General features: G+C 38.1%; 2 protein-coding genes across 2 annotated transcripts; one reads left to right on the top strand and one right to left on the bottom strand.

The window, feature by feature from the left end:
* Window positions 1–47: 47 nt before the first annotated feature.
* Window positions 48–8,425, bottom strand: cops3 (COP9 signalosome subunit 3). Its single transcript, XM_058620451.1, has 12 exons — window positions 8,228–8,425; window positions 7,173–7,302; window positions 5,952–6,064; window positions 5,473–5,522; window positions 5,200–5,292; window positions 4,865–5,044; window positions 4,635–4,775; window positions 3,807–3,980; window positions 2,782–2,868; window positions 2,257–2,370; window positions 2,061–2,141; window positions 48–933 (listed from the first exon to the last, which is right to left on the bottom strand). The coding sequence occupies exons 1-12, from the start codon at window positions 8,280–8,282 to the stop codon at window positions 880–882; spliced, it is 1,272 nt and encodes a 423-aa protein (XP_058476434.1). The 5' UTR covers window positions 8,283–8,425; the 3' UTR covers window positions 48–879.
* Window positions 8,426–9,099: 674 nt separating this feature from the next.
* LOC131448203 (5'(3')-deoxyribonucleotidase, mitochondrial-like) lies at window positions 9,100–15,876 on the top strand. Its single transcript, XM_058620452.1, has 5 exons — window positions 9,100–10,096; window positions 11,447–11,547; window positions 13,312–13,372; window positions 13,478–13,592; window positions 14,309–15,876. The coding sequence occupies exons 1-5, from the start codon at window positions 9,824–9,826 to the stop codon at window positions 14,446–14,448; spliced, it is 690 nt and encodes a 229-aa protein (XP_058476435.1). The 5' UTR covers window positions 9,100–9,823; the 3' UTR covers window positions 14,449–15,876.
* The last annotated feature ends 1,045 nt before the right edge of the window (window positions 15,877–16,921 follow it).

Below are 16,921 nucleotides of genomic sequence, written 5' to 3'. Positions count from 1 at the left end.
AGAGATTACAAATAATAATAATAATAATAGTAATAGTAAATCAGAGCTATATTCTTAAACAATTTATTATTAACAGATCCACAATCGCAAAGCTCAAGATCCCAAATTAAATGACAGTTTGGTTTCATCTGCTGACTTCATGTCTCTTGTAATAACAAGCTGTCAAAACGGTTTTCTGTACAATGCTCTAGCGACCTCTAGTGGATCCGACCTAAAAAAAAAACAAAAAAAAGAGAGAAAAAGGAAGGAAAAAAACCCCACAAAATAAAAAACAAAAACAGTGCACCAGATTGTGAACAGTTCCTCTGTTGTGGTCAATTTTGGTCAAGGGCATGTACATGAGTACAGATTTTTCTATTGATGATATCTACAATCGGACCAAAGGAGAGAGAGAAACATAGTCATCGCAGTCTTTACAATTGAAGAATACATGGGATTGGATTTATTCCTCGTCAGCCACAGATGCTTTTTATCTCAAATGTAAATGCTCTCGGCCATCATGCAGCAGAACCAAAACAAACAGTGAGATTATTCACACATACATTTGGAACAAATAAGTCCAGTTTTTATTATTGTGGTTTCTGTTAATGTAGCAGTGGCGCTCCAACCTTAACATTGATAAATAAAACACTGACAAAACTGTAATCTTTTTTTTTTTCTTTTTTTTTCCTTTTTCTGTAATGATCTTTCGGTATCCTTTAGACACTGTGAAGAAAGAATAACCAAATTATCATCATCATTCCACACAATTAGATTTTTTCCTTGACCAAATGTCCTTATGCAATAGAATGTTTGTTTTCCTCTTTTAAAAAAAATCCAACTCATCCTGGGACCGACGTGTCGCAGTGGTGGCAGCGTTCGGTCCCAGTCCACGTCCCCTCAGGAATAACTTGACGTTTTGCTACCGACATCGTCCTCCTGAGATCCCATACTCTAAAAAAACAGAGTGTGTCACAAGTCAATATGTCATCAATGTCATTTTTCATCATTTGTTTCTCTTGGAATTAATCATTAAGGGTGTAGCAGAAATGACTTAACTGGATATATATTTATATTTTACAGGCACAGTATGTCAAGATTTGGGCATATTCCTGATTCTGCTCAGGAAATCAACTCATGGAACTCAATAAATTAAAATCGATGAAACACCTTAATGCTACCGTCACCAAAAACAAAACAAAAGGCATTTACTGTGCATACAATTAATCATGGTGTGACCTATTCCTGTGTTATGGTGCTGGAACATACCCACAACTATTAGTCAGATTCAAAATGTGTTCTCAAACGGAACAGAAATAATGGTAAGAATTTAAAATATATATATATATATTACAGATGATAAATTAAAGTAATTAGAATACTACAATGTACAAGAGATGAATTGTGGAAAACAGAATAGAGGATTATTTGCATAAATGTGCTCTTTAGTATGCACAGATTCTGCTCTTGCCCCAAGAACAAATCTCTGATAAAACATTAATGAGTCTCTTTTAATCTTTTAAGAAGAAACCCCTTGATTTATAAACGAGTCCCACGACTTTTATAAAACAAACTTAAAATAACAACAAGCAAACTACTGACATTGTGGTTGAAACACTTTGTGTTTACTCTGTTCATGTGAAAATCACCCCCAAAAAAACATTCCATTCACATCCCTAAAAAACAAATGTATATGCTTGTAAAATGTGAAAGTACCAGAGATAACTTTAAAGCCATGGTTCTCCAACTGTGGTACGTGTACTACCAGAAGTACGCAAGCTTTCTCTGGTGGTACTTGGAGGAAAATCAGAAATACTGTTCTACTGTATACAAGGTTATGTGATCGGAGTTGAGCTGAGGAATTTTGACCGGAGTAAGTAGAAAATTAAACAGATAATTAAAAAAATTCAGTGTGTGAAGTTGAGAGAGCAAATTATATTATTGGGAATAAATCTGCCTCCTGTGAAAAGTCAGTGGCTGACTTTGCTCGGCCTATTTACACCACTGTATTTTAATGTTTGAGAACCACTGCTTTAAAAGGACAACTCATACATAAGGAAAGAAATTAAACATCTTCTCACCTTCTGCACAAATTGTGGGTTTACTGTAATTTCTTGATCCATAGACTTTAGTTTCTCGTCCAGCTCTATACATTTCAACATCTACGAGGAGAAAAGTGACAAGATAAAACCAAGCAATTTACACATGAGCATTAATATGAGCGTTAATTAATGCAAAACACAGAACACAGAACACAGAAGAGACAGGCTTTCACACCTCTTGGTCGATTTTGTGGAGCATTGCGGGGTTGTTGTATTTTTCGGGGTTGTCGTGGAAGCAGACCATACCATCCTTTTGGTTAATGCTAGCGTAGATCTCACCGTCTTCAATCTGCAAGAAGCAAAAGAAGAGATATAACCATGTTCTCCCTGTGTGTGTGTGTCCCCACATACAGATTTGGGGATTAAGCAAATTGGACACCTTTAATTGACCGTAGGTGTTGAGTGTGAGAGTGGACTTGAGCAAATATCAAATAGAAATAAAATGAGAAACACATTTAAAACCTCTAAATCTGTATCCGGAATTGATTTCAAGGATAAACAAATAAAATGTATTAATAGAAAACAACACCTTAAATCTCTGATATCAGTGGTTTGACCAAATACAAACAAAACCTGCCACTTCTCTAATACAAATCGATTCTCATAATGTATTAAAGAAAAATTCATCAACTTAAAATTCATTTTATTTTACGGTACCTGCATATTGGCAGCATTTGGCCCAGCTTTGGACAAAACTCACCATGTGTAAGACATATTTCTCTGCTTCCTGGGGGCCCGACAGCTGCACTCGACTCGCCATGTCTTGCAAAGACAGCGTCAGGAAAGTCTATGAGAGACACGGAGAGTAGGACAAATTCAGAATGTTAGATCTGCTCACGATGAAGTGAAACTATTTTGTGGATCTGTAAAGACTAGTAAACGTTATTGTGGTTCGACTATATTTTAGGACGGACTATTCATTGAGAGTCATGCCATTTTAAATAAACTGTATTTTACCTAGCGTAAGTAGACTATATATTAAAAACAGACATTAACAGTCAGACATTTTCTCAGGGATGTGAATCAGGAAGTGATACTGAATAGCCACCAGGGGGCAACTCCACGAGCTGCAAAAATAAGTCAATTTGACAAGTCAAATTACAATTCTGGAAGCTTGTCATGACCGCCTGCCAGGTTGCATGTGACCAACAACAGACAACAAGAGTATTATAATTGTTACCTTCACCACAGATTATATGATTTTGCTGGGTTGGGGCATAACCAAAGAAAATTTTATTTAATTTTGGAGCAAATCCAATTATTGTGGCAGAGACAGGACTTTTCTTTTCTTCAACTTTTAATATTGCTAGACAAGGTTGTTAAAGAGAGAATACAGGTGTAATACTTGGCACTCAAGCTTGAATTATGCTATAAATGTAACAAGATAACCACTCTCTCACATCATGATTATGCACGTTAGATTGACAGATTACACTATCTGAAGGAAGCAAAGTCTTTGTTCTGTGTTGCACAGCTTTCAACCTCTTATCACATGGCTACATCTCCATACGCCCACGTTTCAGAGTCGTTTCCTGATGTTTTTTTTATTGTCACTGCGAATCATCACAGTTGACTCCACCTTGCTGCACTCGTGCTATAATGTCAAGTCTGAATGTAATCCCTATCACAGCACTTGTGCAGTTCAAACCCTAACCTTGTCACAAGACACACATGCAGTTGTGTGTTTACATAAAATGAAAAGCACAGACACACACACACACTCACCTTTGTTAGCCTCTGGATGTTTTTCTTGTACAGGGAGGAGAGGCACTGTTTGACCAGGCCTGTGTTATTGTCTCGTGTGAACGTCTCGCTGTGTTTGTTGACCACAATACGCAGCTCCGCCGGGTTGTTGGTGGTGTAAATCTGGGCTAACTCGTGGTACGCGTTGCTCAGGGGCTGATGGAAAAGACAGATATGAGACAGATGCATGTCTCCAGTCAGTTCAATCCACCACACGTGGGATCAAAGCAAAGTGTGAAAAGCACCACGGAACTTCTACACATGTGACATTGCAGATTTTTATTTTTATTACATTTGCAAAAAAGCCTAATCAATTTTTTTTTCAACGAAAATTCACTTTTTGAGAGCGAAGAAAAGAGAGCATGGAGCCACAACATTTATGTTAGCCATCATATTGCATGCTTCTGTCATTTTTAAGTATTAAGTATAGATTGATGAGGGAACAACTTTGCTTTAGGCTACAATATTCTTTGAAAATGCAATGTATATATTGTTCTAAACAGCTTTAAACTGTGGAGGAAAGCATTACACCTCTCAGGGTACAGCCTACCAGAAATTATAAGATAAAAAACTAAAACAATGGATCAGTAATAGAGTGAGTTGACTTCAACTGGAAGATCATGGGTTCAATTCCTGGCTCTGCTCATCTACATGATGACGTGTCCCTGAGCAAGACACCTTAAGTAGCTCCTCAATGTGCCACATACAATGTCTACCTGTATACAAATGCAATGGGGGTCTTCTTTCAGGTTTTACAGGATAAACTAGATGTTTTTTGTGACCAAAAAAAGATCTTTCTTGTGTTCCTACCTTGATGAACCTCCCGACTATCTGTGAGGTGTATTTAGGCAGCTGCTGCACTTTGCCGTGGAGGATGAGTGACACCAGGATGTATTTCTTATAGGCTTCCAACATGATGTGGCTTACTGCCATGGCTGGAGTGGTTATTGCCTGACAAAAGACAAATCAGAAATATTAACAGAAACACCACAGAGAATATTCCTGGATTACTCATCACAGTAGAAACCATCTACAAGTACCTGTTCATAAAAATACAGTGCTCTTTCAAAGTTTTTGAGGCCTGTGTAGATCATGCCACCATAGTAGTAGTAACATAAAAAGTGCTTTGCGTCGTAGGCTCCGTTCTCCTTACAGATGTCCATCATGTCCAGCTCCAAGAAGGGCAGGGCCGGTTTGAAGCACTTCGCTAACAAGCACAGCTGCAGGGGAAACCGGTATGAAGTGAGTGTGATGGACAGTTTTACTGTTCTCACCAACAAGATTAACCACAGGAAAATTCATACATTGAAAAATGGATCTAACGATATCCGACCATTCTAATAAAGTATGATTTTCATGTGTAGCCGTGACTCACCTGACACAGGTCTGCATGAACTGAGGTAAGTTGGTTTGTGTTCATCTGCATTTTGTCTATTGCCTGTTTTAGGATGACGACACCCCTCAATGGCTGTGTGAGAGAAGGAGAGAAAAGTTCATATGTATTCCACTACATTTAGGCTGAGATGTACAAGGAAAAGGACCAGAGAACATTTCATCAGAGATTTCAATACAGCAATGACAATTAGCTTTCTAACTTCTTACTGTTCTTCTGAAACACAAGTACATAAGTCAGAAACCACCGTCTTACCTGTTTGCGTTCTACAAGGGCGTTAGTCAACTGGTGGCAGAGACCAGCAACTATGAAAAGAAACAGAGGGAAAGGAAAATGGGGAATTGTAAAGTCATGATCATGACTTTATAGGTGCTGATTAACTACGATGGGGTGTGCACAGGACAGGCTGTTAATACGTGCAATTTATATAGCTATGTAACTTTATGAAATGCATCAAGAATTTAGCCAAAATACAAAGTAGTTTACAACAGCAGATATCAATAAACACCATTAAACCACTACATAAAAAACACATCTTTGATGTTGTCATAAAAATAAATTTTTCATTGTTACTGAAAAACATTTTATGATAATTGTTGAGGGCACTAAAAATACAATGCTGGATACTTAATTGGCCGTTTGCGTGTTAAAAAGTGGTTCATTAAGATTTACATGAAAAACAGAAGCTGCACATATTTCGGGAGAGTGAGAGGTTTAGTTTATTCAGGACTTACAAGTGTCTGTTGCATATCTAATGTGCTCGCCATTGCAGGTACTGATGAAGAGCTGGACTTGGGAGAAGAGCGTTTCAAAATCAGGGATGTTTGGCATGGAGAACTTCACAAATCTAGAAGAAAAGAGTCAGAAACATGCAAAAAATGTGTAAAAGAAATGGTGCATAAATCTGCAAAGTTGTAAATATCAAACAGTATTGGTCAAAAACTTAGTTGACCTTAGGTACTGTGTGGTTTGATGTTTAGGATACTGATGTGAGCTAATAATATCCAGCTTAGTCAGTTAATTGTGGGAAAACACTCACACTGTTTAATATTCAGTGCAGTCAAGGCTTTTCTCGACTTTCTAAATATCTACATAATCACTTTCATTGTTACAAAGTCCAGCTGCTGCGTTTTGAAGTGTAAAAGCAACAGGTACATTTTAGCTGCTTAGTGACAACAACAAGGTTTTCTGTGATACACACAGCATTTAACGCACAGACTGAAAGAAAGAGCATAGTAGAGACTCCTATGTGTGCGAACAGAATTTTGAACAAAATTTTACCAACATAACTGTTTCGGGTTTTTACATATAACAAATAACATAGCAAATTTGTACATCCATTTGTTTAAAATCGTTCTGCTTGTCTACTCAGTTAATTACACCCAGTACTATTTGACCTCCAGCAGACACCACAAACAATGACACTAACTTTTGGCCTATTTAGGATAAAAGTTAAGCATAAGCAGGGAGCATAATGAAGCCAGGGAACGAACAATATAGAACACATTATGAAAACAGCAGCAGAGCCCCGTCTCCACCAAGAGATGTTATATGTTATATTTGTGCCAAGAAGTTGTGATGGGTACCAAAATAACTATTCTGCACTTTATCCAGTTTTGGCACCATTCTGTTGGGGTACTTGAAATGTTTGGGGAAAAACACAATATCCATTATTAATATGCATACACTGTGCACTAGGACAGAGAGAAAATCCAAGGCCGCCTGTGTAATTATTTTCTCATGAACGATGTCTTCAGTGTTAAACTAGTAATTTACATAGCTGATGGCGCTGCTATAACCGTCCAGCCTACACACTCCACAGTGAAAACATAGGCAAGATCAGAGCTAATCCATACCATAGCAAACTGAACTGCACTGCACTATTGAGCAAAAAATAAAAAATCATCTTAAATGTAATTATAAAGTGGCAAAAGTGAAAAAGTTGGTTTACTTACAGCACAGCCAGCACACCTAGGGAGTGCTCCTGGATGTCCAAGGCCCCCAGCACCGTGTCCAAGTGGGACAGATTTTTGGCCAGCAGCTCCCCACTTTTGTTGATCAACTCGCACAGTTGAGTCATCTGGCCTGGGGTAGTAAGAGTGAAAGGGCAAAGTTGAGGGCAAGAGAATAGAGAGCAATTTTAAACATTCCTTCAAATCATTGACATCACTGGGAAGACAGAGATGCATCTCACAATATCTACATTTTAGTCCCAGATCACATTTCGTCATTGTCATTGATTTGAGGTTGGTCTGCTGATAATTAAATATAGCAGGGTTGGATGTCATTGAGTTACAGACTTACACTACACACACACAGCGCCACAATTGAACAGGTTATGTCATTCTGTCAAAGCAGTGGTAAACAATATACATAAGGTTGTTAGCCTAAATTTACAAGAGGAAAATACTTTCTTTCAAGAACGCTTAAGTGTTGTGTATTGTTTGAGTGGTCAGATCGTTAGTATTAATTGCAATATGACGTCTGCGCCGGCTGTAACGTAATAATTTAGGAATGAAAGAAGAAATTGGCCAACAATATTGTTTACAACTGTCGTGCTGCGGCTGTGTATTTCAATGCAATTTGGCCGGTCCAGTGTCCTGTCAAGGCCTTGCAACAGAGGTAATGCCAGTGGGATTGACGGGTGACTTTAAACCAATAGGATTCGCCGATTCAGTTCGGCAGCCAATTATATCTGACGAGGGCGGGACTACCGGTAGGCAGTTACCAGAAATTATTTTCTAGATGAAAAACAAAAAGTATGATTATAGCATTTTCTCTAACGGGGCACAAAGTTCACATGGATCCCTAATGTTACTGTGCATTAACGCATCCCCCGGTGATACTTTACACAACTCTCGCAGCCAAATAAAGCCATTTTAGCGGTGTATTTACATGATAAAGCAAAAAAAAAGGGGCTCTGACCAGTTTGGCTATCGGCAAGGCATTGGATAGCTTGTGCTAGCTAACTAGCTAATACTTCCCACATGAATGAGTTTAGCAAGCCTACCTTGAGCGGAGAGCTGCCGCACATTGTTCACAAACTGCTCCAAGGCTGAAGCCATTATTTCCTGGGTCCAAAGTGCAGGTAATTCGCACTGTTTTTCATTCAAACGTCAGAAACAACTCCGTCCGGACAGATACAGGGGGCCACACAGCCGCCACTAAGGTGACGTTATCGCGAGATCGTGAGAACAGAAGTGACTGCAACGAGATTTAGGAAGCGACCGTTGGATTCTTAAAGAGGCAGGTACACGATGTCCTGGTCGATGTTTGTAAACACGGTAGAATTATTATTATTATTTAATTCTTTTAAGTTTTAACACGAATCTGTAAGTCATCGTGTCTTGCAAGTGGTAAGCATTTAAAAGTGTCCCTTTCACGAAGTAGTAAATGTTTCTTTAGAAAAATAAATAAATACAGGAACTGACGTGAGGTAGGCCTACCATTAACCGGGCTTTGAACAAAGATTTTATAAGATGTGAGATCTCCTGCCTACTTGACTTTTATTGGATTCATTCATTCATCGTCTACCGCTGCATCCTCCCCAATTTACATAATATTATATAATGTTGTATTATATAATATATTATATTTTATCATTAATGTTAATAACAATGACTTAATACCACCGAATAGTGCACAGTTGGAAAACTCTTTAATACACCCAGTGATATTTTATAACAAATATTAATACTTAGCTAGAGTGAGGCTTACTTTATTTCATTATTTTGGATTTTTGTTCTTTATTTTCATTTATTGTTTTAGACAAAACATATCAAGTAAATACAGGCTGACGCACAGGTTAAACTTCAGCTTCGTCATCCATCTGTACATTTCTTATTCTGCTTACTCAAGGTTAAAATCTATGTCCTTGGTCTTCGGATTAGTAACGCGACAGGGTGGGTGTGGAGTACCTGTTGTGTTACAGTAAATAACTGCAATAACATAATAACAGTTAGTAGTAGTAAGTTAAACTGTATCTGTAAATGTAAAGTCAGCAAGATTTCTTTTGACAAAGTAAAAAAAAATGTAAATATATTTTTTCATCTTTGTTCTTGTTATTATTGTTTAGGAACGCCGTACATGAGTGTACATAGTAAAGTAATCACACGCAAAAGTGGAGAGGAGTGGGGCATCTCACTAATGAAACATATCTTTGCAGTGAGCAGCTAGCTCTGTTTCTTGTTTCTACCGTTGAAGGTGCAGCGTGCAGCACAGTCAGTCACGGTTGCTCTTAAAGTCCCTGTCAAACACTGTGATTTTCTCAGTGGTGTTGCTGCCCGCCTGACAGTTAATACACTGTGTGAAACGATATTAACAGCTCCCCCGTATACTGTTACCTAAGAGAATGTCACATTTGACCTGCCCGCTGCGGTTCTGCTAACCCGTTAGCTAAAGTTAGCCGACGTTAGCTCAGCTGCAGCTGATTGGCGGAGAGCCGCCCAGAATGTTACAGTTACACTTATGAACACAACTTCATAAACACACGAATAACAACACCACATCCGGATTCAAGTGTCGCAAGCGGCCACAGTGTTTCGGGAACTTTTATGCGGACCATATCTCCGAGTCTGGACCGGGTCAACAGCGCTTCGAGTCAACAATGTTCCTGTGCGGTACAACCCGCCTCCTCGGAAGAGGAAACACTCTGCTCCGAGAACCGTCTAAGAGGATTTGCGTCAACATGTCCTCGTCCTGTCCGACCGGTAAGCGGTTGCGGGTTCTGGTTGACATGGACGGGGTTCTGGCGGACTTCGAGGGCGGGTTCTTGAAGAAGTACCGGGCGAGGTACCCGGACGAGCCCTACATCACCCTGGATGACAGGAGAGGCTTCTGGGTGTCAGCGCAGTACGGTCAACTGAGGAGTGACCTGTGTGTAAGTGTGTTAATTAACGATTCCCTTTAGAAAACAGTTCATTTATTTACTATAATGACAATATGGCATATAGAAACTGTATGTGAGTGGTTTCAGGTTTTTGCTGAGGGGTTTACGGTTAATGTTGGTTCCTAAGGCAGTCTTATGACATGATATCACGGAATATCGCGATATGTCCCAATACAAAGCGATATGATACATTTCGCGATATGCTCAAAGGCTACCACAACAGGAATTTTCTTATCCATCAATGTTGATAATTATCACATCAAATAATTTTTTTTATTGGTTCCTAGATTAAAGTGTAAAAACAACATGGTGTTAAAGTTCTTTACGCACAGTAAACATTGTGGTTACAATCTGATTTGTGATATAATTTAGTCAAATTAATGTTCAGTTCTGTATTCACTATAATGTTCATATTGTTATATTATTACCACATGACACTGTCAAAACACGAACTACTATTTCTGACATGGATTTGTTACCTGTATTTTCATAGACGAAAGAACAATCCAAACTAGAAAAACTATTTTGTGGCTTGTACAATTAGCTTTTTTTGTCCAGCTCTTATTACTATAAACCCACTATTTTAGGATAAAAAAAACCACCTGAAAATACAACTTTTTGTGTACAGTTACATGGGAGAAACTGTACCTGAACTTCCTAATTAAAAATACAGGAAAATGCATTGCACAGTATTACTGAACAGTTAACACACAAAATTGAAATCTAGATGCCCTACAGACTGTACATTAAGTCAACAAAACCCATGAAACTACATCAGTCAGTTTGCTGTCAATAAACGTTAACAATAATAAATGGTAGCCCAACTTCAAGTTGTTCACTATATTTTGATTCCTAAAATGGCCACATTTCTGAGAGTGTTGAGGAAACAAAGTCACAGGGATTTCAACTAACGGATTTGGATTAACGTGGTGCAAAATATTTGCACAGCCCTTACAAACTTTGTGCCAGGTGTTTGTGGTTTATTTAAATAGACATAAGACGTTGTCAATATGTGCCTGCATTTGGGGACAAATTAAACTGTAATTTTGGAGTGTACAAGAAAACAGAAAGCTTATATAAATCAACCATTATATAAACAGGTCTCAGTTTCTACATACACTCAAATCTGAGCACATGTCATTGTGTAACATACAGTATTGTCCAATGATATGGATTGTATGTCAAGGTCGTAAAGGTCTTTGCTCAGTGTGTAGAAGGTAAGATATTTATCTCACTAACCTTGTAAAACATGACTTTCGTAAGGTCCTTCGTTGAGTACATGAACACCTGTGCCAATACACATACAGTGATGAGCTGTGTGTGTGTGTGCTTTGACTGCAGGAGAAAGCCATGAGTATCTGGGAGTCCAAAGATTTCTTCATAGAGCTGGAGCCTCTGCCAGGAGGCGTGGAGGCTGTCAAGGAGATGGCCAGGATGGATGAGTATGACCTAAAGATACTTAAAGTCACCATGCGACCAATATTCACTACAAGCATCTTGTTTTATTATGTTTTGTATAACATGGTCACATACATTCAATTTTTTCTATTTGTGCTGAGGGAAAAAAAAGTGCACAGTGACATCTGGTGGTTTATAGCACTTACAACAGGGAAAAGCCTCATACATTTATTTTGCAGTGCAGTTAGAATACATTTATGTTAACACAAATAATGTTAATGTACTTATTTCAAAACAAAGTTACAGCATAATCATAGAATAAAACAATACAAATGCAAAGTTAAAAAAGGGTTTGTATTGGTGGTGTTTTTTTATTTTTTTATTTCATGAATTGTATTGACCAATATTATTACATTTATACCATTAATCTGACTATTAACCTTATTCTGAATATGAAATTTTTCAGATTATGGTGTTACATGAGTTGCTTATAACATATTACCTTCATATTATTATCATTCATAGTCTGATTGTCACTCATGTCTATATTACGTCCACTGCGTGAATACAGGATAACAACAGGATGTTATAATCTGATTAAAATGTAAACATGTCTTCATAAAATCATTAAACCCTACATGTCCTCACCTGATTATTGCTTATTCTGAGCTAGACTATTTAATAATATCAAAAGTGAGCTGTAAACATCTTTGTGAAATGAAAGGTGGTTGATAGTAATGAAATGATCGTATTATCTTTTTGTCGTTATTTTTATTTGTTACCAAGTTGATTCAACTAAACTAAGTATCATCTGATCATTTATACTCGAATGTTCTGGTTCTTGAAAACTTTACACACACAATAAGATAATATACAAAGCCGTAGGGCTGATTGATTAATTGATTACTAAGTTAATCGGCAACTATTTTGCTAATTAATCAATTTGAGTGTTCAGATTTATTCAGCTTTCTTTAATATTTTCTGAAAGAAATCACTAAAACATAAGACATGAGAGAACATCATTATTTCCAGGTTTGAGAAACACGGTTCAACATTTAATGGACCAAACAAGTACTTGAAAAATAATAATGAGGAGAAATTGTTGACGTAGGTTTTGGAGGTCAATTTGGTATCAAGATGTGACTTTAACTGCAAAATCTCTCTGTACGTGTTTATTTCAAATGACATATTTCAGCATGTTCTGACCCAATCTCTGTGTTGATAACAATCACCAGTGATTGTATAGATGTCAGAGGTGGATAGTTTCCCAGGTGTTTTGCTGCTTCTCAGGCAATTTCATCCTGACACTGATGATAGGGAGAAAAGCCGTTTTCAGATTTCAGATTTAAAGATGATAAATGATAAGCTGCTTCAGTCAGAACCATTATGGTTCTCTTAATACTCATAATACTGGTTCAGACTGTGATAACAGTAACTGCATGTGTTCATGAAAGCATCTTTCACTGGACCTGAATGTAGGAGGCTGTTACTGCCATTTCCAGAGAATGACAACTAAAAATAGCCGCTAAGTGGTTATAAAACTATGTTTACATTTCCTCTTTCTGTGGAAGTGAGTGGCTTCCTGTAGCAACAGAGCCTGAATGAACCTGGTTTCCTAATCGGCAAAATCTACTTTAATGCATAATTGTCCTATTTTTCTGCTTTGTTTTTCTGTCTTTTTTTTTTCCGTCGTTATTAATTCCATTTAGAAATATCAAGTGTGGCTGCAAGCAGCTTGAACGTAACAAGGATTTGTCTGTTTTTAATTCTTTCTCACCTGCTCGTGTTGTTTCTCTTGCTTTTCGCAGCACAGATGTCTTTATTTGCACCAGCCCGATAAAGTATTTCAAACACTGCCCGTATGAGAAGGTAGGTGCATGAAAAACAGTCTTTTTCTTGCTCCCTCTGGAAAATGCTGTGCTTCATTTTTTTGGGATAATCAAGGTCTCCTCTGCTGTGTGTGTATTTGTCCAGTATGCTTGGGTAGAGAGGCATTTGGGCCATGACTTCCTGGAGCAGGTCATCTTGACCAGGGACAAGACATTAATCAGTGGAGACCTCCTCATAGACGACAAGCCTGACATTCTAGGTGAGGACTGTGTGTGCATTCTTTCAAGTGTTTTTGTCGCAACAACAACAAAAAAATAACATTCTACTATATGTCATAACAGTATTACATATTACTTAGTAGAAACATTGGTTTGAATGTTTTAGTTTCAAAAGAAACAAAAGGATATTAGGACTGGAAACGTTCTGTCAAACATTAAATGTTTATTTTAAGATGCATTATGTAGCATTTCTGCCTTTAAAAGGCTCTAAATTCTCTAAATTAATAGAAATCTGCATTTCTACACAATGGTAAGCTAAGTTTAATTTAGGTTGCCTTTAAATCACAATAAAAGTGTGTAAATGTCTTATTTTCTCAAGTTGAGTGCATTTTATGGCAGTGATCCAACTCTGCCTGTCTCCTAGGATCTGGTAAAAGTGCTTCACTGTTTGCTTGTCCCTGACTGTTTTGGCATCCCGGGTTCACACCAGCTCTCCACCATCTTCACGTTTTTATGAAAACAGCCAATAGAGAGCTCGACATAGCTTGGTATATACAGTATGTCTATGGATCCGAACAACAACAACAACAACTTGCCAAAATTATAACTGTTGCTTGACGAGATTGTGAGACATCAGCCAAAAAATTGATTTACAGCCCAAATATCCACACCACGTTTAATAAATAAGAACAGTGAAAGCATAAAAATATGACGCCACTGGTTGTCACTTACCTGTATATAATGTGTCCTTGTCCAGGTGTGGAGGCCAAACCAGTGTGGGAACACGTCCTGTTCACCGCCTGCCACAACAAGCACCAGTCCCTCAGCCCCTCGCAGAGACGCCTCCTGTCCTGGTCGGACGACTGGAAGGCCATACTGGACAGCAAGAGACAGTGAGGACACTTCCGACAGGAGACGGCCGGCGGCAGGGCTTCCCGGTTAGTGGCCGTTGATGACATCATCATCATCGTCATCAAAGTTTGGAGGGATCATTGTCTTGCGGAGGACTTGGTAAAATAATCCTGAGAAGAAAAAAAATTTGAAATGAGATGTTTAACACAAAGCAGGAGAAGAAGTTCACATATTGGACCACAAGGGGGCACTGTGAGACTGAGTTTGAAGCCGTGTTGACGGCAGTCACAACAAAACGAATGACCACGAGGTCAGAAAGACTGAGTGGACACATGGAGAGCAGAGTTAAGTGGCTGCCCTCTGCTCTGCTCTGGGTTTAGTTTTTATTTTCACACTGTGGTCGTTTCTGTTCATTTTCCTCACAAAAGATTTATCAGAGGAGTTGCATTGATGACTCACACACTTACCTTCATCACCACAGTCTCTTATGTCGTTACATCTGTGCAATATGTAAACACAGGAGCGCGACATTGTTTTATCAGCTCGTTATTTCACGCGCAGTCGTTTGGGAGTGTACCACACCACTGTTGATTTAACATTAATCCAAAATACACACATATACCTCTTAGGATTTTTAAAGACTTCATATGGGTGCTGCTGTATGTTTCTTCTTAATATTTTACACTGATAAGAAAACAAAAAAAGTAGTTAAAGAGTTGCACAAAATAAATACATATGCATGTTGCCAAAAAACCCTCATTATTGTCAAAAATATTCGAGGAACTGTCTCTAAGATAAAAAAGAGAGGATTTATATTTTCACTTACATTTTAGTTTTAGTCTTTCATACATGTAGTCTTAACAATTTATTAGTTTTGGTCAATTTTACTGTTGTCATTGATTCAATACATTATTAATTGTACCTATATGATATGAGTCATTTTAAATCTAAACTTTTACCTTTTTATTTCACACTTTTATTTTCTATTTTAAGCTTGTGAACACACACACACACACACACACACACAGGCACCTGGAGCCACCTCCATGACACGATGCAGTGCTTATGTATCGACTAAAAATAACAGTTGTTAGCCTCAGCCATGTTTTGGTATGAACCCACTTGAACGCTTGCTTCTCTGAGGTGTAGAAAATAACTTAACTCTGCATCATTATCATTATTTTCCTCCTTCACGTCGGTGTAAGTGGAATTCATTTTTGTCTCCTGCTGCAAAAGTGCTTTTTTGGGAACAAAGTGGTGGATCCGGAATTTGTGTGTAATCAGAGATGTACTTAGATGTTGTTTGTGCCGAGCTTAATGTACAAGTTTTAATGCCGTGTGGTTTGTTTCACCTCACTTGTTTTTTCCCCTCGTTCTTGTGTAATTTAGGTTCACACTGCAAAAAAAAAAAGCTATCACACAAAGCTATTGACATTGTAGTTTAACATGTTATTAAAATTTTCCCGTACGTCACATTGTGTACATTTCTCTTGCTGAATATGAGCTCTGACCTCAAAGCGTCCGACCCATAATGATATGCAAATAGAACAACAAAGTGAAATAGCTCAACATAGTTAAATATGATATACATTGTATTTTAGTTGAGGGTTTCTCTTAAATGTCCACGCTTTGATGGGTTCTGCTGTTGTTATTTGACATCAATAAGTTCAGATGTTTTTGCCTCGAGTTCGCAAGTAGGAGGTCTTACTCTGAGCAGAGTTTCCAGTGTAATTCTTTAAGCAGGATGTCAGACATTTCTGAATTCCAAGTTGCATGGAACTTGGCACAAGGCCACATTCTATTGTATTTAAACGCTCATGAAACTTCCAGTTTCTGCCTCCAGTTGTTACTGATGAAAATGTCTCAGAACTACACCAGGAAACTGTTTTAATATCAACACAGAAATTACTATTTTTCTGAATGTAAACAAAAAAGGAAAATAACAGAGTGGAGACTTTGAACTCAGTTTCCATGCTCCTTAACCCCCACCCCCCACACACACACACACACACACACACAAACACACTCTTATGTTTCCCTTACATTCTTCCATCCTCTGCTGACCAGTCAACTGGGTCAGCTCCTGCTCCCAAGTCCCCAAGTGTCATGTGGAGCAATTCATCAGGATCATGTCCGTTCCATGTGACCACTCTCATGATGGTTTCATGGTTTTTGCGGAAGCTGCTGATGTCAACAAGCGAGTTAGCCATTGCGCAGACGTAGCAGCAGCAGGGGCGTTGGTGGTGTTTCCGCCTTTATTTGTCTGTGAATGTCTTATGTTTGTGGTGCAGATGTTGCACTTCTGGGATTATATGATCGCTAAAAAATTAATGTTTTGGTTTTTTTTTTCAACTGAGCAGAAGCTCTTAAAGCTGTGTCCATACTTCAGTGTGGTTAAACTCCATTGGGTTTTCTTCAGGACTGCATGTACTGTGTTGTAATAATAATAATAATAATGTTTTGTCTGCTGCACACAGCATGACTGCTTGTTTGCTTTCAGGTTGTCCTACTTTGCACT

This window comes from Solea solea, chromosome 21, assembly GCF_958295425.1.
Source record: "Solea solea chromosome 21, fSolSol10.1, whole genome shotgun sequence".
Taxonomy (NCBI): Eukaryota; Metazoa; Chordata; class Actinopteri; order Pleuronectiformes; family Soleidae; genus Solea; species Solea solea.
This window is presented reverse-complemented; position numbering and strand designations above follow the sequence as displayed.

What these genes read in the sequence shown, in the direction of transcription:
- LOC131448203 (XM_058620452.1), top strand. Translation starts at nt 9,824, where the DNA reads ATGTTCCTGTGCGGTACAACCCGCCTCCTCGGAAGAGGAAACACTCTG. An exon ending in AACTGAGGAGTGACCTGTGT is followed by an intron (nt 10,097 to 11,446) that starts GTAAGTGTGTTA and finishes CTTTGACTGCAG; the next exon opens with GAGAAAGCCATGAGTATCTG. An exon ending in CGACAAGCCTGACATTCTAG is followed by an intron (nt 13,593 to 14,308) that starts GTGAGGACTGTG and finishes GTCCTTGTCCAG; the next exon opens with GTGTGGAGGCCAAACCAGTG.
- cops3 (XM_058620451.1), bottom strand. Translation starts at nt 8,282, where the DNA reads ATGGCTTCAGCCTTGGAGCAGTTTGTGAACAATGTGCGGCAGCTCTCC. An exon ending in CCCTTGTAGAACGCAAACAG is followed by an intron (nt 5,293 to 5,472) that starts GTAAGACGGTGG and finishes TCTCTCACACAG; the next exon opens with CCATTGAGGGGTGTCGTCAT. An exon ending in ACCCACAATTTGTGCAGAAG is followed by an intron (nt 934 to 2,060) that starts GTGAGAAGATGT and finishes CTGTTTTTTTAG; the next exon opens with AGTATGGGATCTCAGGAGGA.